We start from the raw sequence: 27,762 nt of genomic DNA on the forward strand, positions 1-27,762 counted from the left end.
CGTTTCGGACAAAATGTCCTTCGACAGTGTTTAAATTTTTGGACCACCTGACAACATTATATACACGTCATCACGGTGTGACTGACAGGGGGCCAATGCGGAGGTACATGCGAATATAGCGGCCATTATTAAGGAGGTGTGTTAATAATTCACACTACCTTCCTTTTAATGTAATATTAACATTAAAGCCGCTTCTGCCGGTGCGAGTTTATAGATCTTGCCGGGTATCGGCATGTCACCGGCTTTTTACTCATGTATCCTCTGCAGGTCCGCTGAACAATAAAATTAATTATACAAGTGATTTTACCCATCTGAGTTGATGACACCCACAACAAGCATCAAAGCTAAAAATCTTTAGTCAAAATTACATTTTTTCTATGTATTATATCATGTGGAATACTCCAGAAAATAATGCCGTGTATCGGCTATTCAGCAAAGAAACCACATATCCTGATCGTAATCCCAGAATTAACATCAGAATGTATGTGAAAAAAATGTGAAAAAAAGTGAAAAAATGTGAGAGGATATATATACAAGAGATTAGAGAGAGAATTCATACGTTATGACTTTTCATAGTTAATCACGAAATTCAAGATCCAAGACAAACCATACTTTTTACATTAGCAAATCCAATAGGTAAAAAATATTGTCAAAAAGTGAAGACCAGGTCAAACAGTCACAACTCCTTTACATGACTTATTGAGTTTACCTTCATCTCCCTAGATGTACAGTAAGTTCTTCCCCACTGTTAAGACCTAATGGGTGTTTAGTCTGCATATCTATAATATAGCGGGACTCGAGTCTACGAAGGCTCAATAATCTATCCCCCCCCCTTGGACTTTGGGCTACATGGTCCAAACCAAAGTATTGTAACAGCTCCCTGTTACTCTGATGTACTTGGGCAAAATGTCGAGATACAAAATCTTTGTTCGTAATAGCTCTCTGATGCTCTAATATACGCATTTTGACATTTTTGATGGTACTTCCAATATATTTGAGTCCGCAGGGACAGATAAGACAGTAAACCACATAAGGTGTTGTGCATGTGATGAATTCCCTGATTGGTTTAAGTTTGGACATTCCAGGGATCCTATATGAAGGTATCCATTTACTGTTTTCACAGGCACGACATTTCCCACATGGAAAAAATCCCTTCATATCTTTCAGTGTCCCACTCACTTTCGGTTTTATTGGTGCAAGATGGCTATGTACAATTTTGTCCTTAATGGATCTTAGTTTTCTGAAAGTCATTAAAGGTTTCAGGGGAACATCACTTCCTATTGTGGGATCAGTACGGAGGATATGCCAGTTTTTTTAGAGAATTTTTCTTAAGATATTCGCCTGATCTGAATAGGTCGTAATCATTTGAAACTTATTACTAATCTCAGATGATTGATCTTTTTTGTTGTGTGTTCTCTCAAATAGTTCTTTTCTGGGTATTCTAGCTACCTTCTTCAAGGTCTTCTCTAATACAGTCTGATCATATCCCCTTGTTCGAAATCTCAAAACACAATCTTTAGCCGCCTTTGCGAAATCAGAGTCTTGTGTGCAATTACGTTTTAATCTGAGAAGTTCGCCATAAGGTATACTTCGGATCAAACTTTGGGGGTGGCTACTTTTGGCATGAAGTATGCTATTTCCGGCCGTCGGTTTTCTGTATAAGGCCGTCTCCAGCCTCTCCTTATTCACGAAGACCCTTAAGTCAAGGTAGTGCACCTCCGAGGTACTGATATCAGCAGTAAATTTTAGATTTAAATTATTGATGTTCAGATCCCTGATAAAAGATTCAGCCTGTGCGGAGGAGCCCCTCCACACTATAAAGAGATCGTTGATGTATCGACGCCATACCACGATGTGTTCTGCCCACTTGGTGTTGGATACTGCTAGGGCTACCTGCTCCTCCCACCACCCACTGTGCTAAGAAAGTTCCGCAGAGATGAGGACGATTATGAATTCGGCACAATTCTAACCTTTGCTAAAAAATATGATGTCATAAAACAACAATGGAATAGTACGGATACTGCCAATCAACCGTCCATAAGCAAAACGGAATCTGAGCCAAGTGACGGGGAACAAAGAACAAAGGGATCAAAAAAGTTCTCTTTTTTAGATGAGCTGAAACTGTTACATCAAGAACAGCAAGCTCCCAAAGGAAGACCGGCAGTCCGGGGCACAAGTCGAACACGTGCCAGAGGCAGGGGATTCTTTCAACAAGCAAGTCAAACTGCAAAACCAGGAGAAGTCGGAAACCAAAGCGGCGGATACAATCTACGGAATCGAACAATAACAAAAAAATAGACTCGGGGTCACAACATCTGACACAAACTCCTGATCTAGTCATCAACCTGTCAAGATACACCTTAACCACAAGTGAGAGTAATCTCCTCAACAAAGGACTCTCGTTCTGTCCTGAAATTCATCAAGACATCATTGAAACAAAGATTGACTTATACAAGTATATACGTAAACTCAAATTGAAAAAACACTTCAGTAAATTTCCGGCAATGAAAGCGGACAATAAAGATAAGGGAGAAAAAAATGATGAACCACAATTCTTCAAGGCAATGGAAATACCACAATTACGTGTAGCCTATGAACTCACAAATGAAACAACAGGCTCACAGATAACAGACACACAAATGCTACACGAAATGGAAGTAGAGACCGGAAAGAGGCCGGTAACTTACTTCAAAGGAAAGTCAAAATTCTGTCCTATTCTATATCCAGGCAATAAAATAGACATCTTCTACGATTTGGTGCTAGGGGAATTGGAAAGAATGCATACTGCAAAAACAACAATGATGGACAGAATGTGGATCAATGTCACACATTCACCCCAGTCAAAAGATCTGGGCCCAAATCCATCGTTTTTCCACTCCACACCACCCTGGGTTAGACAATGGCAATATGCAAATCAGCGCTGACCCTGTGCCCCATGGGAACAGTCCAGTCCGAACTACAAAAGCCATGTCCTTCCCAGAACGGAAACAAGCATCCGAGGACCGGCCCGGTTTTGAGGTAACACCTCTCATCAGCCCGGCTAGCTTGCCTCCAGTGGTGTGGAGTGCCTGGGACTCACGTCTGAGCATCCCCAGTACACTTAGAGCGGTTACTGCAAAAACAACAATGATGGACAGAATGTGGATCAATGTGCAAAAAAACGATGGATTTGGGCCCAGATCTTTTGACTGGGGGAGTGTGTGACATTGATCCACATTCAGTCCATCACTTGTTGTTTTTGGAAAGAATGCATAGCACACAAACTGGCAAAAAAGAAAATTTGAGCAAAACTGAACGCTTGGCCATCCAAACCCTGAGAAACAACAACACTATTGAAATCAAACCCGCCGACAAAGGCGGGAATATAGTCATTATGGAAAGAACAGACTATGTAGAGGAAGCATTACGGCAATTGGGAGATACCAACAACTATAACATCTTCACAAAAATTCCAATAATCAGCCTAACAACAGACCTAAAAACTAAACTGGATACTTGGAGAAATGAAGGCTTACTGACGGAAGAGGAAAGCAAATATCTTATGGTGGAAAATCCGATCACACCAACCATCTACTTTCTTCCGAAAGTTCATAAGACTCTCAACAAGCCACCGGGCAGACCCATAATATCGAGCTGTGGCAGTCTCTATGAGCACATATCGATATATGTGGATTATTTTCTAGCCCCGATTGTACCATCACTAAGCTCCTATCTGAAAGATACTGGTGATTTTTTACGTATTCTGTCAAACACAGATTGGCAACCAACCTACCTCCTAGTGACAATAGATGTAATCTCGCTATACACATCAATAGACCACGAAATCGGAATCAATGCTATTCAATACTTCCTCCAACAACGTCCAGCATCTGAATATCAACACTCAAAAATGCTGATACAAATGATCACCATGTGTCTCTATAACAAAAAAAAATTATTCGACAAGAAGGTGTATGCGCAGTGCTGCGGGACCGCCATGGGCGTCTCCTTTTCCCCGAGCTACGCAAATCTCGTGATGGGGTGGTGGGAGAGATACGTGGCTTGGGGAGAGGAGAACGACCATCACATGGCGGACGTAGCGCTGTGGCTACGCTTCATTGATGACTTATTTCTCCTGTGGAAGGGTACTGAAGATGAATTCAAGGAATTCTTTGACAAACTAAACAACAATGACTTGGGCCTAAGATTCACGTACAACTTAAGTGCAAAAGAAGTGGAATTCCTGGATACTAAAGTATATGTGAAAAACAACAAAATCCAGACAACTACCCACCGTAAGAAAACTGCTACAAACAGTATACTACACGGCCAAAGCTTTCACCCGGTTAATTTAAAAAAGAGCATACCATATGGTGAACTCTTGCGAATGAAGAGGAATTGTTCGGAAGAAAATGAAATGGAGAAAAAATTAGCAGAGACAAAAAAACGATTCATACAAAGAGGATACAAAAAACGGACATAGTAAGAGGAGAAGCCGCAGCTAGAAACAAAAGCAGAACGGATTTACTAATGAACAAAACAGGCAACAAAAAAAGTGACGAAGAATCAACAACCACAAAAACCATGAAACAAAAGAAAGAGAAAAAAGAAAAAAATGCAGCAAATGAAGAACAACCACGCATGATAATAAGATACACCAAAGAAAGTAACAAAATTAGACAAATCATGATGAAGTACTGGCATGTATTGAGAAAAGATCCAGACATTGGAAAAAACATAGGAACACACCCCAAAATAACACACACAAGAGCACCAAACCTTGCTGATCTTTTGGTACAAAGCCATTTTCAAAACAAAAAAACGAATTCTTGGCTAGACAACAGACGCAGTGGTTTCACAAAATGCCAAACGTGCAAAGCATGTAAAATTGGAAAAAATCTAAAGAACCTGCAAGATGCTACTGGTAAAAACTTCATCATAAGGGAAACAATCACATGTGAGACATCATTTGTTGTATATTTGTTACAATGTAAATGCGGAAAAAGGTACATTGGTAGTACCACTTGTCCCCTGAAGAAGCTAATTTTGGAGCACATCCGTGCGACAACAAACAGAGATCAAACATATGCCATGGCTAAACATATAGCAAGCCATGAGGGAAAAACATGGTTGGACATAACATACTCGGGACTGGCAGCTGTCTCCCAACATGAACGAGGGGAAGACAGGAAACTTAAATTAAGAAGGCTGGAGTCCAAACTTATCATGAAATTTAAAACCAAACAACGGCTGGGGCTGAACGGGGATGAGGAACTATATGTTCATTGATGAACATGATGTAAAAACTCATTAGAAAGTCACTCTTTGTAAGAATATTTCCGTTGAAAATTGAATAAGTATAGAATGACAAGGGACAAAGGTCGAAAAAGAGGTGTAGAATGTTTAAAAATGATTAACTGCCAGAAATTCGTACTGTGTTTTTCATAAAGACCCTCATGTAAAAAATGTTTGCTTGGTCAGCGGTGCAAAGGGCACTCAGCCCTAGTAAAGAAAAATCTCCCACACATAATAACACATGGCACAAAATGTATATTCATATAAGCCAATTAAATTGCCCAGTACAATATATCAGGACATATAAAAATGTGAGGGGGCTATACCCCGCGTAGCCGAATAAACATTAAGTACATGAGGACAATCATTAAAATGATGAAACATACTCGTAACACATCAAATCAAACAGTCGTAAAATCACATACTTAATGCTGAATAAACACATGTTGTGGATGATAAATAGGACGGTGAACCCACAGGACCATTTTGATCGAGTTTGTCAACTTAAAACACTTATGAATAAGACATGATGAAATTAATATGTAACATTTGACACAATCATTATAAACCACATATCCCACAATGCACTGCGTGCAGCAAGAGTATAAATAAAGAAATAGATGAGGGACAAACTGTAAAAAAACTGCCGTGATCAAGAACTCTGGTTCGAAACACGTAGGCAAACACAGTTTTGAATAAAGAACTTTGAAATGGACTACTGACTGGAGTGCCTTCACTTGTTTATTCGTGAAAAAAAATAATAATATATATATATATATATATTCCAAATAAAGTCGCCCGTAAGCAGAAGAGCCCACTACAGGTAGGTATACGCCAATTCTTTAATTCAAGGCAGCAGTTGTAGAACCATCAGCACTGTCCACAAAGTCCTTACATTAAGCCCAGCGCGTTTCGTATAAACCACTTCATCAGGGGCTCTGGATAAACAGTCTGTGCTCCGGCATTTCTAGCGGCACTTTTGAGGATTCGATTACTCCGCCTCCGGGGGTGTGACCATGACCATGGCCTTCTGGTAATCGTAGTGAGGCCGTACCACTCCAGCTGCCGTGTGTAGGACTGCCAATCTAACAACGTAACCTCCAAGTGGAGTGTGGTTACAAGTTCTGGGGCACTATACTGCTTTTTGTTCCTCAAATTACGGCACCCGTTTCCTTTCACATTCCTGCCAGTGACGGGGCTGCAGGAGTGTCGGCTGACACCGGGGCTTGCTTCCATGACTCAGGCAAAATCCTGAATTTACCCTCACTGCCCTTTACCATTACCCACTTCTAAAACCTCAAAAATGCCTTTACCACCCATAAACCAAAAATTACTTTTACTTCCCTTTACTCCCTTTACCACTACCCACCCCAAAACCCTAAAAATATAAACCCTTTACCTCTATTTACCCCTGAAGCCTAAAAATACAATTCCCACCCTTTATTACTACCCACCCCTAAACCCTAAAACTACTCTTACCACCCCTAACCCTTAAAATTACCCTTACTACCCTTTACCACTACCCAGCCCATAACCCTAAAAATACTTTTTCCAAAGACAGAGCGCTTCTTGGTTTGCTAATAACGTTGGCGCAGTTTGATGAATCGTCAGAAAATGTTCCAAAAAAGTTCATCCACCACAGCCCCTTCCTGGAAGTTTTTGGGGTGATACGTCAAACGGGGGCTGAGAAATAAGAGTGTCCCAAAACACAAAATTGCTTTGCATTTTCCATAGACTTCTTTATGCAGCACTACTGCAAAAACTGCTGAACGGAATTACACTAAACTTTGCAGAATGTTAGAGCGTGGTCCACAGATTGTGCTCTTTAATGATTTTGTGCAAATCTGTTCAGAAGTTTATGGGAAGTTATGGTTTAAAACATTTGGGTATCTGGACGGATGGGTTCAAAGGACACTTGCGCCATTCCCTCCAACCCATTTTTAAAAAATAGAGCAGTCTGATTGGCTCAGGGAGCTTTTTTTTCCTTGGGCCTATACGCGACTCCCACTGGAGTAAGGCTCTGATTCGCTGACAGCAAAAATTTGAAAAATATTGCTGCCAGTCATTAGAGGACTCAGGTGCTTAGTCTCCTGTCCTGGAATTATTGGAAATAAAGAATATAAGGGGGCATGGTAGGATACCCTGCCCCCCTAGGCTCTGTGGGGGGACCTAGAGGGACTCACTCTGGGGCCGAACTTAAAAAGAAAATTGAACGGTTTTGCCCAGATCCTTCAGCACTGTAATGACTCGGTTTTCCGTATATTTTGGTGCCTCTGTCAGTTACCAGGCCATTACTTACCACAGCCCTTCTCAGGACTCATAAAAATACCACACTTTTAGAATACCTACCTGAAAAAGGAATAACACTGATAGCTAGAAATACTTCAAGTCTATAGCCATAGTTAGGAGGGTATGTAGAGCAACACAATGCAGCCTCAGTGCGAACAAGAGCAACACAACGCACCCTCAGTGCGAACAACACCTTCCGGTGTAACAACGCGCTACTGCACGACAACGCACTACTGTGCGAACAACACCTTCCAGTGAACAAAACAAAACAACGCACCACTGTGCGAACAACACCTTCCGGTGAAACAACGCGCTACTGCACGACAACGCACCACTGTGCGAACAAACAACGCACCACTGTGCGAACAACACCTTCCAGTGAACAAAACAAGCACATACCTCCTCCACTATGCTGGGAAGAAACACGTAGAATTTAGACATTCCTGCTGGGAGCCGATTTCCCTTCCGTATCAACAACTACCCATTAGAGGGGAAACTTACCCAACCCTCTGTAAGCACTTGGTAAAAAAGGCGGCCGACCTTCCTTCACGAGGAATACAGACAAATTATATGCTCTGGGGTTTCTTTATTACATAATGATAGAATGACAAAAGAAAGAAATAACTAAACATCACAGTAGACATTCTTCACAATAGCAATTACAAACATATACATATATGTAGAAGCTGAAAATAAAAATAATAGTTAAGCATAGACAGTTAGAAAATAAGAATTAGTGGAACACCTCACCAAGTTTCTATACATCTCTCTTCCTCTGGCTCAGTCAGGACTCTCTGCTCCACAGTCACGACTGCACGTCTGCACCGTGATGTATCACCGGACCGCCAAACCACCAGACTAACTCACACTCTCTCTGAGAGCTCTCGGATCCTTTCTCTAATATAGAATGCAATCCTCCTACTTTTCTTATCAGATTCCTGTACCACCTTGTACCGAGAGCACAACAGCGGCTGGCCAGGCATTTGCTATGACTCCGGCATGGAGTGAGCACATTCCGCTGATAAGAACCGGTCCTCTCTAGTTTAGCAAGAGCGAATAACAACTAGGAATTTAAACTTAACCTCTCACCTAAAGAGGCTCAGAAGATGGCAGCAGTTTAGAATATGGAGTTGCTCAAGCATAGGCCTCTACTCCTGCAAAGAGCCAAAATTAGTATGCAAGAAGGCATACGATCATGCCAAAGCCAATAGGCAAGCCCTGCCATTAAGCAAGATGAAGTCAGAAACAGAAACAGACATAATCAAACCCTTCTTTGTAGCTTCCGGTCTACACATCACTATGTCTATGTGATGATATAAGTTGCTAGCAAGATAACATGAAAGCATGTCAAAGGCAATAGTCAGCACTGCCGTAAAACAAGGTAAAGTCAGAAACAGGCCTAAATATCACTATATTAGGCTAAAATATGCTGAGATGGTGGTGGGCAACGGTCATAACCGACCCAATAATTGAAATTACCTCGGTCACTACATTCCACCCATGACCATTGTCCAACACCATCGAAGCTTCAAACAATATGCAAACGATTACTGAAATAATAAGAACCATAATTGACAGAATGAACAAAAGCAGTTCTAGGGCAAAGCATATTCAAAAGACTAGGCACACATTGAATACAACAGCATAATGCAACTAAAAACAGATGACTAAAAGATACACCACCCAAGATAAAACAAAGCATCAGGTAACCACCCAAGGAGCTAATCCCACAGTCCTTGTCAAGGGTCTATTGAACTGCAGATGACAATCATGCAAAGCAATGATATGAGACTAGGTGGATTTAGAATGATCAGAAAGACCAAAGCAACATTTCAATAGCAGGAAATCAATAACAACCCCACGCTGCAAAATAGCTAGTCTAGCACCAAGCATATCAAGCAGGAAATCAGATAAAGATATCAAGGTGTGGTTAACAGACTTAACCATAAGACAAGCCATTCTACTAATAGCCCTATCATTATAAATTGTCAGTCCAGGAATCCTTACAACTGAAGCAGCTAAACTAATAGATTCAGACTTGGAAAACAGAATGACATTAGACCACGTCAAAGCCAATAGGCTAAAGTCACAATTCACCTAACTCAAATAACATTATGCACTTAATCCCTCAGTATCCACCATGGAGCACATGTGCGCATCATCACCAACAACACTGCACCTCAACATCCCACATCTTCTATTCTTTGGCAAGACTATAGAGCAGAAGAGAAATAAGCATATGCAAGACCATCCTACATTAAGGCTAAGGTAACATAGCACACTAAAGTCAGTACACAATGGTGGAAATTGAGGGTCATCACAGGGCATCAGACCACTAAAGTGGCTCATTCACTACATTGCATCCCATGACCCTTGAACATCATCATTCACATATATCAAAAATGAAATCACTGAACTAAAGGCACATCTATGAATGAAGCACTGCATCTTTTAACTGCAAAATTGGCATTATTGCAAAGTAACTAGCAACTGAATATCATGACTGAAGGTCTGACTGTCATTGAAACACTGCATGTCTCATTTAAAAGCAAAACCATTTAAAACTAAATTTTCAGAGTGAAAGACACAAGACTGTAAGCCATATTTGAATGAATGCCTACAAGTGAAAAATTGCATTTCATAATCAAAAACACAACTGTTAAAAAGCATATTTTGAATCAGCAACTCTCGTGCTGAAGTGGCTACACAAAAACATTGAATTCAAAGCAGATCATAACTTACTGGTTTTCTCTTTTTTTTTAACTTCATCACGTATGATCACTATGAAGCAGGCAAAGACTGCATTACCTAAAACAATAACTCAGGTGAAATATCTAAAAATTATTCAGAAATATCTGGATGCTTGAGTCATTTGCACCTCTAATGTTTAAACTGCAAATTCTACTGCCAAGGCAGCCAACTGTAGCCCAGAAAATATCTATTCTAATTGCAGCAAAGTGTCTCTGTTAAAAAAGAGTTCTTATCTGTGAAAAAAGGAAAATCTTGTCAGGTGGACTCCATGTCGAAAAACCAGTTCACAGTTCCCTCCATTTTCACTTTTTACACAAGCAGTTCTGCTGTGCGAAAGACACACAGCTCTCATGCTTTCAAAGTCAGCCTCACTTAAAGGGGACAGTTCCAATTGTAGCACACTCTGCTGATCCCTTCTTCGCTTGGAAAGAAGCAGTCCATCTGTGTAGGGTCACAGCTCTCCAACATCCATCTTCATCTGTATCCCCTCGACAAGGAAGAACCCCATCCGATCCAGTCAGCCATAGATTATCAGCTCCCGTCCGCCATCTGCCACAGGACATCACCGTCCACCGTCTGGTCTGGCTCCAGGCTTGGGGGGGGAGGTATGGGGGGGTGGGATTTTGGGTGGTGGGGGGAAGGGGGAAGGAAGGCACCACTCGCACCCAGGCACCGCAATCTGAAACGATAAACATGTATCACTTGTCTTGCAATAAACTACAATTCAAAAAGCAAATTTTTTTTTTTTTACATTTCTAAAAGTCCAATATCTTAATTTCTGTCTGCAAAGCCCTCCTCTAGATCTGGGGAATAGTTTAAGAATACCATTATTATTATTATTATTATTTTACATTTATTGACAGCACGGCTTACCCGCAACGGGGGTGTCCTGGCGCTGAGGACTGTAAACGGGAGGAACAAAGAATTTAGCAGCTGGAAAATAGAAAAGTCTTCAGTTTGCCCCTGAATTGTGATTCTGTGTCAATGAGACGAAGACGGATAGGTAGGGAGGGAGCAAGAGACGGAGGTGGTTTGATCTGAGATCACGAGACGAATGGACTATCTTTAGCCTGTGTCTGAGGTATCTGGGGCCTTTTCCATTCAAAGCCCTGAAGACCAGTACAAGGACCTTAAATTTGATGCGCGCAGTGATAGGGAGCCAATGAAGCTTCCTTAGGTGAGGTGAGATGGAATGCCGGTAGGGGACCGTACAAATCAGCCTGGCTGCGGCGTTCTGCACGATCTGCAGTCTGTGGAGAAGGTAGGCTGGAAGTCCTACATACAAACTGTTTGCGTGGTCCAAGTGCGAAGTGACCAGGGCGTGCGTCACTGTCTTCAGTGACTCAGTGGGGAGAAAGGGGGATATCTTTTTTATCATGTGGAGTTTGCCAAAGCATGCCGAGGTGACTACATGCACTATATCCTCTAAGTTTCTTTGGGTAAAATCTAACTTTTTCTTACACAGTCAGAAGGGCTGGGGCAGCTTGCTTCACTCTTCACTCGCTCCTAGCTAGCTAACCCCTCTTTCACAGAGGCTTCGCGGACCATTGGCAATCATAACAAGCAGAGACAGTTCTGCTCCCTGCTGCCGGCCTGCATCTTATCTCTTACAAGGCCAAAGTGTCATGCACGCCTGCTGACTTTCGTCTGCTCCTATCTGCTCTGCGACTCTCCTTCCTCATGGGGGGCGGGGGAGCCTGCTCATTTGTAAATCTCCCGAACATCCATCTAAAATAAGGTGTCTCATTCTGCTGTGGTGAGGAGCTGGGATGGCCCCTCCCTTACAAGAGCTTCGTGAGAGAGAAAGGCTATGGAATGAAAATGTTATCTCACCAAGGTCAGAACGAGTCAGTTCACGGTTGCAATATTTTTTCTTCTATTTTATAAATCCTTTTTTTTCCCTAACTGCTCACAGCCCAGAGCTGTGAAATTTCCGTTCTTAGATGGAATACACCAAACTAAAACCACACTGAACAGCCCACCTTTGATTGCATGCACCTTCATATTTTCTTTTTTTTTCAAGGAAGCACATGTCACACAGTCTAAAAACCCTTCTCTTGTCTCAGATGAAAAACAGCTTTAACCTCTCCTGACCTCCAGCAAAACCCTTTATACAAAACATTTCAACACAGAGATTCACACTCTCACTCAACAAAGCACAAGTAGCTCACTCATGAGCCAGTACTCCATATGGAGTCAATTCCCATCTGGGAATTTCCATTGTCAATTTAGAGTCAACCTTTGTTTTCCTAGAAAACATAATCCACCTCTTCAATCCTTTAAAGTCACGACGCCAAGATGTAAGGCAATCCCCTTGCACTCCACCCTTCAATCCTGTGAGTCACGACGCCAAGATGTAATGACTCGGTTTTCCGTATATTTTGGTGCCTCTGTCAGTTACCAGGCCATTACTTACCACAGCCCTTCTCAGGACTCATAAAAACACCACACTTTTAGAATACCTACCTGAGAAAGGAATAACACTGATAGATAGAAATACTGCAAGTCTATAGCCATAGTTAGGAGGGTATGTAGAGCAACACAACGCACCCTCAGTGCAAACAAGAGCAACACAACGCACCACTGTGCGAACAACACCTTCCGGTGAAACAACGCGCTACTGCACGACAACGCACCACTGTGCAAACAAACAATGCACCACTGTGCGAACAACCCTTCCGGTGAACAAAACAAACACATACCTCCTCCACTATGCTGGGATGAAACACTTAGAATTTAGACATTCCTGCTGGGAGCCAATTTCCCTTCCGTATGAACAACTACCCATTAGAAACTTACCCATCCCTCTGTAAGCACTTGGTAAAAAAGGGGCCCGACCTTCCCTCACAAGGAATACAGACAAATTATATGCTCTGGGGTTTCTTTATTACATAATGATAGAATGACAAAAGAAAGAAATAACTAAACATCACAGTTGACATTCTTCACAATAGCAATTACTAACATATACATATATGTAGAATCTGAAAATAAAAATAATAGTTAAGCATAGACAGTTAGAAAATAAGAATTAGTGGTACACCTCACCAAGTTTCTATACATCTCTCTTCCTCTGGTTCAGTCAGGACTCTCTGCTCCACAGTCACGACTGCACGTCTGCACCGTGATGTATCGCCAGACCGCCAAACCACCAGACTAACTCACACTCTCTCTGAGAGCTCTCGGATCCTTTCTCTAATATAAAATGCAATCCTCCTACTTTTCTTAACAGATACCTGTACTACCTCGTACCGAGAGCACAACAGCAGCTGGCCAGGTGTTTGCTATGACTCCGGCATGGAGTGAGCACATTCCTCTGATAAGAACCAGTCCTCTCTAGTTTAGCAAGAGCGAATAACAACTAGGAATTAAAACATAACCTCTCACCTAAAGAGGCTCAGATGATGGCAGCAGTTTAGAATATGGAGTTTCTCAAGCATAGGCCTCTACTCCTGCAAAGAGCCAAAATTAGTAGGCAAGAAGGCATAAGATCATGCCAAAGCCAATAGGCAAGCCCTGCCATTAAGCAAGATGAAGTCAGAAACAGACATAATCAAACCCTTCTTTGTAGCTTCAGGTCTACACATCACTATGTCTATGTGATTATATGAATTGCAAAGCAAGATAACATGAAAGCATGTCAAAAGCAATAGTCAGCACTGCCATAAAACAAGGTAAAGTCAGAAACAGGCCTAAATATCACTGTATTAGGCTAAAATATGCTGCGATGGTGGTGGGCAACGGTCATAACCGACCCAATCATTGAAAATACCTCAGTCACTACAAGCTCACCTACGAGATTCTTCCAAAAAAAAGAAAAGATATTACATAAAAAGGTTTGACCCAAAAAGTACTGGGACCTGGGTATTAAATGTTACAGGGAAAGTGGTCCTAGTGTACACTTTTTTTTAATGAAAACAAAACAATCTTTTATACTCAATTCGAAGTGAAAATAATAAAACAACAATTTTAAGAGGGATGTTGTTTAATCACGTCCTCCTCAAGGCAATGTATGACAAAAAACATCTTGCAATATATACAATGTGCCCAGAAGGAAAAGGGGAAAGTGAATGGGTAAAGTGATTAATGGTGAGGGTTAGGGTTTTTTTAGGAAAGGAACTTAAAGATCCAGTGAGGTCATAGAATGCATCATTTGACATCAAATATGCATATATTAGCTGAGCCACACGGGAAAACAATATAAATCCTAAGCCATATAGTGAAACACAGTAATAACAGTCTGTTGTTCATGGATAGGTAAATGTGAAAAAGTCGACATTTCGATCCCTCATAGATGTAGGTTAAGTTGCCACCTTACTACCAAGTAAGGTGGCAACTTAACCTAACCCTCACCATTAATCACTTTACCCATCCCACTTTCCCCTTTTCCTTCTGGGCACATTGTATATTGCAAGATGGTTTTTGTCATACATTGCCTTGAAGAGGATGTGATTAAACAACAGCCCTCTTAAAATTGTTGTTTTGTTATTTTCACTTCAAATTGAGTATAAAGGATTGTTTTGTTTTTATAAAAAAAGTGTACACTGGGACCACTTTCCCTGTAACAAAAAAAAGAAAAGGGTGGCCTGCCATTATAATTATAAATATTTGGGGTGGGGGCATCAGTCAGTCCCACTCCACAAGACCATTTTGGTCCCCAGGGACCCCATCTCCTGGGGCCTGGTTCTGAATAAGGGGAGGGAGTGTGCACCCTCGTAAAGCCTATTGCGAGGCCTAAAGAGAGGGGGGCCGTTGGCCCCCTCCTTGAACCTTTGTAGGCCCCAGGTACCCCATCCCCAGGGCTGAAATTAACTTCAAAGGGAGGTGGTGACACATGATACCCCTCCCTGAGCCTTGAATGGCACTGTGAACACTCAGGGCCGACTCATGTACTCTGTCCCTGGTACCCCACCCCCAGGACAGAGCAGTTTTCTTTCCAGCACTAGCACTAGCAGGGAAACATATGTTTGCTCCCACCTAGTGGGAGCATTTTGAAATCTCCCACAGAGTGGGAAAAAACATGCCTTCTCTTCCTGCAGCAGTACAGGCAGGGAAAGCATGTATGCTCAGAGGAAGCACAAGATTTAAACATGCTCCTGCTTGGTGAGGGCAGAATTCTGTGACCCTGCCTATAAAACCTGCGAGGAGTGAAACAGACATTGCTCCCATCCGGAGAGAGCACACAAACGCAGCTGCTCTCCCAATACGCATGGAGACTGTGGGGGCCCGGGGCTGCACCCACAGCCCCCAACTTGTGGATCGTGGAGGAGGGCACCGTGACACCCACTTTAGGCCCCTGGGGGCTAGGGTCCCCGAGGCCCAAGAAGGCTCTGGGAGGAGTGCCACTTGCACCCTTGCCTTAATTATGGAATTCTGCCCCTGGATGGGGTCCCTGGGTCTTAATAATGTCCCCTCCCCTTAATTATGGTCATTGGTCCAGGGTGTGTGGTCCCGGGCCCTTTTAAGGTTCAGGGAGAGGGCCACGCAATCCCCTAGTCTTAATTAAAATATGGCCTAGGGAATGGAGTCCCCAGGGCACATTTGGACTTGGGCAGGGGGGGTCAAGTGCCCCCCTTCCCAAACAGTAGTTATTTGGCTCCGGGGATGGGGTCCACTGTGTCTTTTAAAGCTCAGGGACGGGGGCCACTCAAAATCCTCCTTTTAATTAAAATATGGCCAAGGGATGGAGTCCCCAGGGCCTATTTGGGCCTGGGGAGGAGGTTGAGTGCCCCCCTCCCCAAACAGTAAGGTATTTGGCTCTGGGATGGGGTCCTCTGGGTCTCTTAAGGCTCATCGAGTGGGCCACGCAATGCCATGTCCTATGCCATGTCCTATGATTAAACTATGGCCTCGGTGGATGGGGTCCTCAGAGCTTCTTAAGCCTCTCCTGCCCTATAATAAAAAAAAAACATCAGGATAGGGTCCTCAGGGTCCATTTGGGCTTTGGGTTGACTTCCACCCATCCCATCCTTTAATATAGAATATTTTGGGAAACAACCTTTACAACGCAACTTTTACAACGCATGACACTACAACGAATATCACTACATTGCATGTCATTACAACGCATACCATTACAACGCATAACATTACAATGCATAGTACCCTTACACTATCCAACACTTACCCTACTGTTGCAGCCCCCTGGAGTTAGAATAGTAATGTTTACCCCTACACTATCCAACACTTACCCTACTGTTGCACCCCCCTGGAGTTAGAATCGTAATTTTTACCCCTACACTATCCAATACTTATCATACATGCAATGTAATGGTATGCATTGTAAAGGTAGTATGCTTTGTAATGGAATGCGTTGTAAAGGTAGTTTTTAAAAATTTGTTGTAATGGCATGCGTTGTAATAGAATGTGTTGTAATGGATGTTGCGTTGTAAAAAATGCGTTGTAAATGTATGCATTGTAAAAGTATGCGGTGTAGCGTCATACATCCGATTATTTTATTCCTTAGGATGGGGTCCCCGGGGCCTCTTAAGAATCAGGGGACGGGGACCACGTGCTCCCTCCCCTATAATTAAAGTATTTCCCTGGGGATGGAGTCCCTGGAGCCCATTTGTGTTGAGGGTGGAGTGGTCAAATGCCCCCTCTCCTAAAGGTAATGTATTTTGCCTCGGGATGGTTTTCTCTGGCCTTCTTAAGGCACAGGGAGGAGGAGGAACACACGTCTCCCTCCACTAATAGTATATTTTTTGACCTGGGGGATGGTGTCCTCGGGCCAATAGTGACTTGGGGAGGGGGCATCGCTACCTCCTCCCCGGTGGGGGTTAGCTGCTTACAGGGTACTGGATGCAGGGTCTGGCCCCAGGCCAGGTCCTGCCACCAACCCATACTGCATACTGCCAAAGGTGATGTCATCAATGATGTAATTTTAGATGTCATCAGTGATATTGTAAATGATTGTATAGAACATGTCATGAGATATGTAATATGTGAGGTCTAAATCCTGCATGGGAGGGGCCCAAGTTATAGTTAGCGCTGCGAACTATAACTGGTGAATTTCTGCATTTTTCTTTTTAGTTCAAAACATTATGTTGGCACCGACATATTCACCTAACTATTGTGCCACTTTAACCTTTGTTTTTTTTCAGTCATATGCATATATATATATATATATATATATATATATATATATATATATATATATATATATATATATATATATATATATATATATATATATATATAATTGCTCCCCTGACAGAAGTCATATATATATATATATATATATATATATATATATATATATATATATATATGCAAAAAAGAAGGAGAGAACTCTGGGTAGTTCTCAAGTTTAGGTGGGAAGCAGCTCCTGTTAGAGCACTCTCAACAGGAGCGACACTCTAGATCTGCTCACCTCAAATGTCTGTTCTTCTTTTTCTATCAAAGTTTTTAAGCATAGGATTAGCACAATGCTATCCACGCCGAGACAGAAAATGACAAAGTCTTTTGCCATTTATACAGCAAAAGTCTTTAACCCCTTCGATGCTCATGACGAGCTCAGCTCGTCATGAGTTACGCCTCTCGTACGCTCATGACGAGCTCAGCTCGTCATGAACCGCGTGTTTTTGAAAAAGGCAGCGCACAGCGGGAAAATGCGCCGCACGCATGGGGTTAAGCATAGGACTAGTACAGTGCTTTCCTTGCCGAGCTGTAAATTGACAAAAGCCATTTATCACTCCAGGCACAATATTACAGCTTTGAATTGGTAAAAATACCAACTCAAGCCAACCTGAAATGAGTAAAAGCAACCCCTGACACAGTGTTTCGCTTTAATTAGAGCTCTTCAGAGAGGTATAGCTTTGTCCAGACACAAGGGAGCACCCAGTATTAAGTCAAAACAAAACCCTTTCAGGCATAGAGTGAATCATAAATTATGCAAAAAAGAAGGAGAGAACTCTGGGTAGTTCTCAAGTTTAGGTGGGAAGCAGCTCCTGTTAGAGCACTCTCAACACCAGCGACACTCTAGATCTGCTCACCTCAAATGTCTGTTTTTCCATCAAAGTTTTTAATCATAGGATTAGCACAGTGCTATCCATGCCGAGATAGAAAATGACAAAGTCTTTTGCCATTTATTCAGCAAAGTCTTTAAGCATAGGGCTAGTACAGTGCTGTCCTTGCCGAGCTGTAAAAAGACAAAAGCCATTTATCACTCCAGGCACAATATTACAGCTTTGAATTGGTAAAATACCAACTCAAGCCAACCAGAAAAGAGTCAAAGTAACCCCTGACACAGTGTTTCGCTCTAATTAGAGCTCTTCAGAGCGGTATAGCTTTGTTCAGACACAAGGGAGCACCCAGTATTAAGTCAAAACAAAACCCCTTCAGGCATAGAGTGACGCATAAATTATGCAAAAAAGAAGGCGAGAACTCTCGGTAGTTCTCAAGTTTAGGTGGGAAGCAGCTCCTGTTAGAGCACTCTCAACACCAGCGACTCTCTAGATCTGCTCACCTAAAATGTCTGTTTTTCTATCAAAGTTTTTAAGCATAGAATTAGCACAGTGCTATCCATGGCAAGATAGAAAATGACAAATACTTTCCATGTGTGGTAAAGGCACAAAAACGTACCTATGTGGTAACGGCATTGCATGGTAAACACATTGCTTGGTATACACATTGCATGGTAAAGACAGCATTATAAAGGCACAGTGCTATCCATGCCGAGATAGAAAATGACGAATTATTTTGCCATTTATTCAGCAAAGTCTATAAGCATAGGACTAGTACAGTGTTGTCCTTGCCGAGCTGTAAAATGACAAAAGCCATTCATCACTCCAGGCACAATATTACAGCTTTGATTGGTAAAATACCAACTCAAGCCAACCTGAAATGAGTAAAAGCAACCCCTGACACAGTGTTTCACTCTCATTAGAGCTCGTCAGAGAGGTATAGCTTTGTCCAGACACAAGGGAGCACCCAGTATTAAGTCAAAACAAAACCCTTTCAGGCATAGAGTGATGCATAAATTATGCAAAAAAGAAGGAGAGAACTCTGGGTAGTTCTCAAGTTTAGGTGAGAAGCAGCTCCTGTTAGAGCACTCTCAACACCAGTGACACTCTAGATCTGCTCACCTCAAATGTCTGTTTTTCCATCAAAGTTTTTAAGCATAGGATTAGCACAGTGCTATCCACGCCGAGATAGAAAATGACAAAGTCTTTTGCCATTTATTCAGCAAAGTCTTTAAGCATAGGGCTAGTACAGTGCTGTCCTTGCCGAGCTGTAAAAAGACAAAAGCCATTTATCACTCCAGGCACAATATTACAGCTTTGAATTGGTAAAATACCAACTCAAGCCAACCAGAAAAGAGTCAAAGTAACCCCTGACACAGTGTTTCGCTCTAATTAGAGCTCTTCAGAGCGGTATAGCTTTGTTCAGACACAAGGGAGCACCCAGTATTAAGTCAAAACAAAACCCCTTCAGGCATAGAGTGACGCATAAATTATGCAAAAAAGAAGGCGAGAACTCTCGGTAGTTCTCAAGTTTAGGTGGGAAGCAGCTCCTGTTAGAGCACTCTCAACACCAGCGACTCTCTAGATCTGCTCACCTAAAATGTCTGTTTTTCTATCAAAGTTTTTAAGCATAGAATTAGCACAGTGCTATCCATGGCAAGATAGAAAATGACAAATACTTTCCATGTGTGGTAAAGGCACAAAAACGTACCTATGTGGTAACGGCATTGCATGGTAAACACATTGCTTGGTATACACATTGCATGGTAAAGACAGCATTATAAAGGCTGTTTCCCAATAATTAGTCGACTGTCATGTATATTTTCTATTTACTTTTGCTCCACACTCTTCCCTCCCTGTCTCATGCTTCTTCAGTTTTCTTGCCATCATCATTCCACTTTATTTGTTTTTTAATGTAATGTATATTTTCCATTGTTTTTGGTGCCAGGGTCTTCAATAAAGTTATTCTTAATTTCTCTGTCCCGGACCTTCTGATTTCTACAGGAATCTATAACTGGGTATCCCTTGGGAGCTTGCGTTTGTTTGTTTGTTTGTGTGTTTGTATGTGAGCTAGTGCGCAACTGTGCATCTATGTGTGAAGGCGATTCCCCAGAGACCTAATTGGACTACTCTAGGGAAGCACAATGAGAGAAGGAACATGGCACAAGTGGTGGATGTGTGTTATAACTGAGGCAGATCATAACAATCTTTGTTTTCTTCCCTCTCAGGCTTCGGTTGGGCTCTGGTATATTCACCAACCATGGGCGCCATCCCAAAGCATTTCCTCCGCCGAAGGGGCTTGGTTCTGGGCTTGGCACTCACTGGAAATGGCTTCTCCACCATCTTCTTCTCACCACTCTTCCAATTTCTCATTGACATTTACAGCTGGCGAGGGGCCCTCCTCATCCTCTCAGCAATACAGTTGAACCTGTGCATCTGTGGGGCTCTACTTAGGCCTGTCTGTGTGAGGCAAGACCACAACCATGGCAACGGAGAAGCAGAAAAGCGCAGCAAATGTGCTTTGTTCTTGCACAAGTTGACTTCTGACCTGAACTTCAGCCTGTACCGGAACCGTGGCTTTGTGATGTTTCAATTGGGCACATTTCTCTTCTCTACTGGTACCTTCATGGTTTACGTCCACCTGGTGTCACACGGGAAAGACCTGGGCCTTAGCAGCTACGAGGCAGCCTTTCTCATGTCGGTGACAAGTCTAGCAGACATGTGCTCTCGCCCCCTATCAGGCTGGTTTGCTGACCTCAAGCTACTTTCATCGCTGCAGCTTTCGGCTTTGTGGGCCTCAATAACTGGTCTCAGTATGCTCCTCTTGCCCCTTGGCAGCACCTTCCAGGGCATCATGGCCCTTGGGCTCTTCTACGGCCTTAACGCTGGTGCCTTTGCACCAATGTTTTATACTACGCTGCCCGATCTGGTGACCACTGCGAGGACGACCAGTGCTGTAGGGCTCTCCATGATGGTCACTGGCTTTGCTGCACTACTGGGTCCCCCATTTTCAGGTAAAATGAATTGGAACTAAGCAAATCATATTGCAAAGGGCAAGTCAGGAATTTAGCAGAAGAGGAGTGACAAATAGCAGTTGTATTAGAAGGACGTCAGAAAGGAAGAAGTGGAAATGATCCACACTCAATAAATGTATAAAAACTATTTGACTTGGATGCGTTTAGGAGATATCAAATTTATTTTGTAGAAGGATGTTTTTTCAATACCACAGTGCTGATGCACTTACTGTGACAACACTAGTCACTGCACACTAACACATTACTCTTGTAAATTTCATACAATGGGCTAGTCAGTATTAGATGAACCACTTCTGAGAGCATATCAAATGGTGATGAGGGCATTTCCTTGCACGTGAGGACTTCACATTCTATTTGACCAGTTAAAAGCAACTTATGTGAGGTAAGTGAAGAGTTCTTTTGAACATGCAAGAAATATCACCAACACCCAACAGCTCTGGTCAGAAAAATCGCCATCTGTTTCTCTAACTGTCCGCATGCAGTAGGATCTCCTACAGTGTCTCCGGCAACATATCATGGAGTAAACCAAAAGGTCGGGGGGAAAGAAGAATTAAAAATAGGGTAAGTAACATTACTTATTTGAGTTTCTCCTCCTCTACGGGGGTAATATATAAAACACTAGATATTGAGAGGATTCGGGTAAATTTGCTAAGTTGGTAGTCCTTACAACAGGTAGGAATTTTGGTTGGCCTCCTCGTCCTAGTTCTAATTACTCAGTGGTCTATTCCGTGCTGTCTTGTTAGAATTAACCATTTGCCCTTGACGAATAAGGATCACAGAGCTTGGATTTGCATATCTTCGCCATATAATCACATAAATACCACCATTTTTTGATCATCTGAAAAATGTATCCTTTTGGCCTGTTTTTGCCCTGGTCTATGTAGACCCAAACTCCGGATGTCTTTTTCCATAGTGCGGTCTTTGCCACACTTTTCCTCACACATTTCTTGGTACTTCCATACCTTCTGCACTATGTTTTTCCAATTCCCTGTGGAATGGATCCACTATGGATACCTTTTCCCACCATACATTATTATTAAAGGGGCTACTATAATCTTAACTCTCAGAATTTTTCCTTCATACAAACATAATTAATCTCTCTCATCCCAATATTGTTTGAGTTGATGTTTTAAAGCTTTTTTCTTAGGTCAATCATCTACTATATACTGGTTGATTTTGATTTTGATACCTATCATCCTCCGCATATTCCACATCTCACTCATGTTTGGTAAAACGTTTTTGCCTCATATTCAGAGCCACATCATCAATTGTGCTACTCTCCTTTTCTGTATCTGTCACTGGTAAGCCGAATACCCAATTGGTAACCATATTCTTCAGTGCAGGTGAGTATTCCATGTCAAAGTTATAGCCTTCTAGCCCCAACATCCATTTGTAAATTCTAGGGTTTGTCCTTTCTGAATGTTTAGTAGTGAAAGCATGAATGAAGAGCTTGTGGCCAGTACTACAAGTGTACTGTGTTTCCCCTATTTATTTATTTATAGACTTTAATATAGCGCGAACAAGACCCTTAGGTATCAGAGCGCTTTACATAACATGCGGTATGTTAGAGATAGAACTTATATAATATAACGATTCATAATGATATGGGGTAGGTAAGTATATAGCCTTCAGGAGTTAAGCATAAAAATATATACACAGTGACATGAGGTAGATTTAGGATACAACTTGGTGTCAAGGTGTACTGGGACTTCCAGTGTGCAAAAGTTCTTAACTGTCTTCATCCTGTGCAATCTGCGTTCTACAGTCCTGTGTCAGGAGTAGAGTCGCACCGCTGGTAACTTTCTCTTTACTTACATTGATGTTCTGTATTGGTAATATCTCTGTCACGGTCCTAGGGATGAACTGTCTTACCTATGTAAGGAACTTACTCATCAGGAAGATCTTATCTTCCCTCCTAAATGTTGCTGTGTTTAGAATTTTCCTAATGTTTGGAGGGAGTGAGTTCCAGATTATGGGGGCTGCTCCTGAGAAAGCTCTGTCATATGTTTTCCTCTTCCTGAAAATGGGTGGTCTCAACGATAGCTCCTTGGCATTCCTGGCTGGTCTGCTTCCTCCTGATAATTACATTTTCTGTGCAAGGTATCTTGGTGTATCGTAGTGGAGCGCTTTGTGGGTGATACATACCATTTGTAGCTGAATTCTGGCCTCGTATGGTAGCCAGTTTAATGCTTTCAGGTGTAGAGAGATATGGTCGAATTTCCTCGATCCGGTGATGAGTCTTGCAACTGCATTGAAGCATGCTTTTAGTGGTGCTGTGGAGATTTTTGGTGGACCTGCTAAGGTTGTACATCCATATTCAATCATCGAGATAACTAATGATTGGACTGCCAGTTTGAGATCCGCCATAGAAATGAATGGTTTCACTTTACTAATATAGTTCAAATGAAAATGGGCACTTTTTGCCATTGATTTAATGTGGACTTTCATGCCTAGGTTCTCATTCAACGTGATTCTTAGTGATTTTGCTGAGTCAACTAGAGTAGTAGTGCAATTTAATGCTGTGATCAGTTTGGACCATTCCTTCACTTCTGTATGGTTCTTTGGTGGTGAAATTAGTAGGAATTCTGTTTTTGTGCGTTTAGCTTCAGATGATTGCTCGTTAACCATTGTAATGACATTTTTAAGGCCTCATTAATTAACTTGATGTCTTCCAGAGACACGAACTTGATATATATTTGCGTGTCATCTGCGTACATGTGATAGGATATCTTTGAGTTTCGGAGAACTTTTGTAAAAGGTTCGACATACATGTTGAACAGTGATCGAGACAATGTAGTACCTTGCGGGACACCAAAAAAGTTAGGGCATGATGGTGAAAGTGATTGGTTGACCAGGAATGTTTGCGTTCTATTCTGAAGGTAGGATTCAAACCATTTCAGCAAATTTCCAGACATTCCCATCCTGTCATGGAGCCTGGTCAGTAATGTTTCATGATTTACCATGTCAAATGCAGATGACAGGTCAAGGAGGATTAGTAGGCATGTGCGATTGTGATCTAGGGTCTGAAGTGCGCCATCGACAAAATGTAGGATCGCTGTTTCCGTGCTGTGTCCTGTTCTGAATCCCGACTGGCAGTCGTCCAGTAGCGTGAAATTGACGATGTGCTGGCTCAGTTGATTTTGCACGCATTTCTCAATTAGTTTGGCAAGTAATGGACTGTTGGTCACTGGGCAAAAATTATTAGGATCTGCCGGGTCCGCTGTAGGTTTTTTGATGATGGGGACGACTTGACCTGTTTTTAGGCATTCTGGAAGGATCCCTTGGGATAGAGAGGCATTTATTATTTTCGTCCATATTGGAATCACAATATGGCTGATTTCTTTCAGGCATTTTGAAGGGAGTGGGTCATTGTAGTGGTTGTTAGGTTTGATATCGGAGAGCGTTTTGGCGATGGTATTCTGGTCATATAGTTTGAAGGTATCCCACTGTGCCTTGTTTTTTGCCTTATTATAGACAATTTTCGAAGTGGTATTGATCGTTGAGGTTGGTTGGTTGGGAAGGTTATCAGCTGCTCTCCTGAGCTCTCTTTCAAGCGTGTTGGCCTTATCGGTGAAGAATGTTGAGAATTCTTCACAACTTAGTTGCGTTTTAGTAGTCTCTTGGGCGGATTTGGCCAGCTTATTGAATTGTTGCTTTAAGATTTCGAATAGTTTCCGTGGTCTGTTTTTGGCGTTATCCAATTCCGATCTAATAAATTCCTTTTTGGAATTGGGGATCTTTTTGTTGTATTCGTTTCTGATTTTTCTTAGGGATGTCAGTTCGGGGGATGATGAGTGTTGTCTCAATTTTCTTTATGCCAGTCACAGTTTCCGTCTGTCTTCATTTAGTGTCCCATTAAACCATGGATTTTTAACCTTCTCTGTGACTCTTTTCAGTTTTAGTGGCATGGTGGTGTGGACTATATTCATTACTGATGTAGTGTAGTGATTTGTTAGGTCATTCACATTCTGCAGGTTGTTAGGTGGATTTAGGTCCTTCTCACAGCTTTCTACTCATAGTTTAATATTCGAGTCTTTAGTGTCCCGAGTCAATTTTTTGAGTTTGATAGGTTGCATGGTCTTGTTCTTTTTCAAAGTGGGTATCAGGAAGATTATGGCATGGTGATCCGACCAGTTGCACGGAACAATTGACAGGATTGAAGTATCATTGTTTCTCGATATTATCCAGTCTAACGTAGCTCCTTTCGAGTGTGTTGGCTGTGTGCATGCTTGGGTGAGGTTTAGCTTCACTAAAAAGTCTTTGAGAGCGTTGACCTGTTTGTCATTGCCGTCGTCCCAGTGTAAATTAAAATCACCTAGGAATATGTTATTAGCGTCAGTGTTAGAGTTAGCCGTTATGATCTCCATTAACTGGTCTATGAAAGTAGCATTATTTCCTGGTGGGTGGTAAAGCGCATGCAGGTCTGCCGATCTTATATTGAGACCGAGATATTCACAGGATTCGAGTGGGTCAGATTATATTTGGCTGACCTCTATATCCGATCGGTGAATGCAGGCTATACCACCTCCTGTCTTTTTTAGTCTATCTAGTCTCACAATGTTATACTGAGGGGTACTAGGAGATCCATTAATGGAGACGAGGAATCCGAAAGCCATGTTTCTGTAAGGATTGTCATGTCAATTTCCTTGCTAATAATGAGGTCAGCTATGTCTGATGCATGTTTTGCTGCGGACCGACAGTTGAGCAGTAGTCATATCAGAGGTTTCCCTGAGCTACTTGGGTTCAGTTTTTGTGAGTCGGTGATTAGCAGGACATGTTGTAAGTTGTTAAGGTTGGGTTTCCTTTCATTCTGTATGGATGTTCTATTAGCGTCGATCAGGACTGTTTTAATTTCCTCCCCTCTACTGCGGTCCGTAGGCTCATACGCCCAGAGTAAGGATAGGGTTTCCTCTTCCGATAAGTAATTACGATTCCTCTCTGGTCGATTATGCCTATTTGATAATGGCATGGCCGTCTCATTGCTCTTTCTTTGAGAGTTGTGTACTAGTTCTTGGCTGTGCTCAACTAGAGTGAGTGTTTACCATGATTTCGAGTAACTTTTCCATCGCTTGCAGAGTGCTTATTATGTCTTGTGCCATGTTGCCTATTTGTGTTTGAAGCTCTTTGATTTCTCTCTGAGTCTGGGGTGGCATATTAGGAGTGCTCACTTGCTTATTTTGGGGTTCGCGTTTTGCTTTTCCGTGTTTTAGATCGGTTCTCCTTGCCGAGATCCTTTTTTTTGTCATTTATTCGGTTGTCTGCTCCACCTCTATGTGCGATGTGGGTTGCGTTATCTATGCTTTGTGATCTTAGTACCACGTTTGGGGGGTATGCATTTCATATGGTTCTAGATGTCACTTGTACTGTAGTAGCGTGTGGTATGGAAGGGTTGATATCTTCCAAATCAGTTATTTCCAGGTTCTCATTGAGTGGCCTACTTGTAAGAGATGTACCCTCATTGGGGGGAGAGGCGGCGATTCTTCTCTCTGGCACTGCTCTTGGTCATTATTCGCATATCGTGTAGACATCTCCGTTCTTTCTGTATCATTCCCAACCAATGTCCTTCCTGTTCCAATTGTGTCTCCTAGTTGCGTAGATTGTTCCCAAGGGTCTCTAGTTCGTATGAAGTCTGTGGTGGTAGTGTTGTTGGTGTCTAGAGTGTCTTCTTGTGGGGTCCGGTGTTGTTGAGATCTTGAGTTCTCTACAGATTCTTTTAAGGTTGAGAACATGTTGTCGAATTTATCTAATTCGTTGTTGGCTGCTTGTATAAGCACTATTCAATTTTTGTAAATAGTTATGCATAGGTCCGCTCTGCATCTAGGTGACGATGTGATCACAAGTTTTGTGCCATGTGGGATATTGTTTATAGTTTTCATGTTGAGCATTTTTGTGATCGCATTGCACCATTTAGCCGTTCTTCTGGTGAAGAATATCAGGTCATTCACTATAATGCCTTTGTCTGTGCTAAAGGAGGGGTCAGAGATCAGTGTGTCCGGATGTTTCCTCATTAGATTGTGCTTGAATTTTTTGGCTGCATTTTTGGATAATTTGGTTGGATATTTTATGACATAAGCGTTCATGCCTACTGGCTCTAAGTAGCTGTCGTCCATATTTGCTGCTTGGCGTAATGTATTGTATGAGTTGCCCTCTCTTACATGTCACTCTCTGTCTCCGGTTGTTAGCAAGATTAATGTAATCCTTGTAGTGTCTCTTCTCTACTTAATTGCTAATATTTACCATTTGTTACTTCGTCTTCTCTGCTTAGTTGCCAATTGTCCAGTTTGATGCTTGATGTGCTCTCTTGCTCCCCTGTCTGCCTGTGGTTTCTGTTATTGAGTTTGTTCTCTTCTTATTCCTAGTGTGAGGGATGTTTGTGAATTCTCCCTGTCTTGAATGGATTTGGTTAAGTCTGTAAACTTCGGCTTAGGATGTATAACCAGCTTAAAATT

General features: G+C 42.1%; 1 protein-coding gene across 1 annotated transcript in view; it reads left to right on the forward strand.

Moving 5' to 3' along the window:
- LOC144798256 (monocarboxylate transporter 13-like) overlaps positions 1 to 27,762 on the forward strand; it is a 220,835-nt gene that overhangs the window by 179,196 nt on the left and 13,877 nt on the right. The window contains exon 4 of the mRNA XM_078669015.1: positions 20,507 to 21,292. Within this exon, the coding sequence (XP_078525141.1) occupies positions 20,507 to 21,292 (786 nt within the window). The remainder of the gene's footprint in view (positions 1 to 20,506; positions 21,293 to 27,762) is intronic.

This window comes from Lissotriton helveticus, chromosome 12 (genome assembly GCF_964261635.1).
Source record: "Lissotriton helveticus chromosome 12, aLisHel1.1, whole genome shotgun sequence".
Lineage (NCBI taxonomy): Eukaryota > Metazoa > Chordata > Amphibia > Caudata > Salamandridae > Lissotriton > Lissotriton helveticus.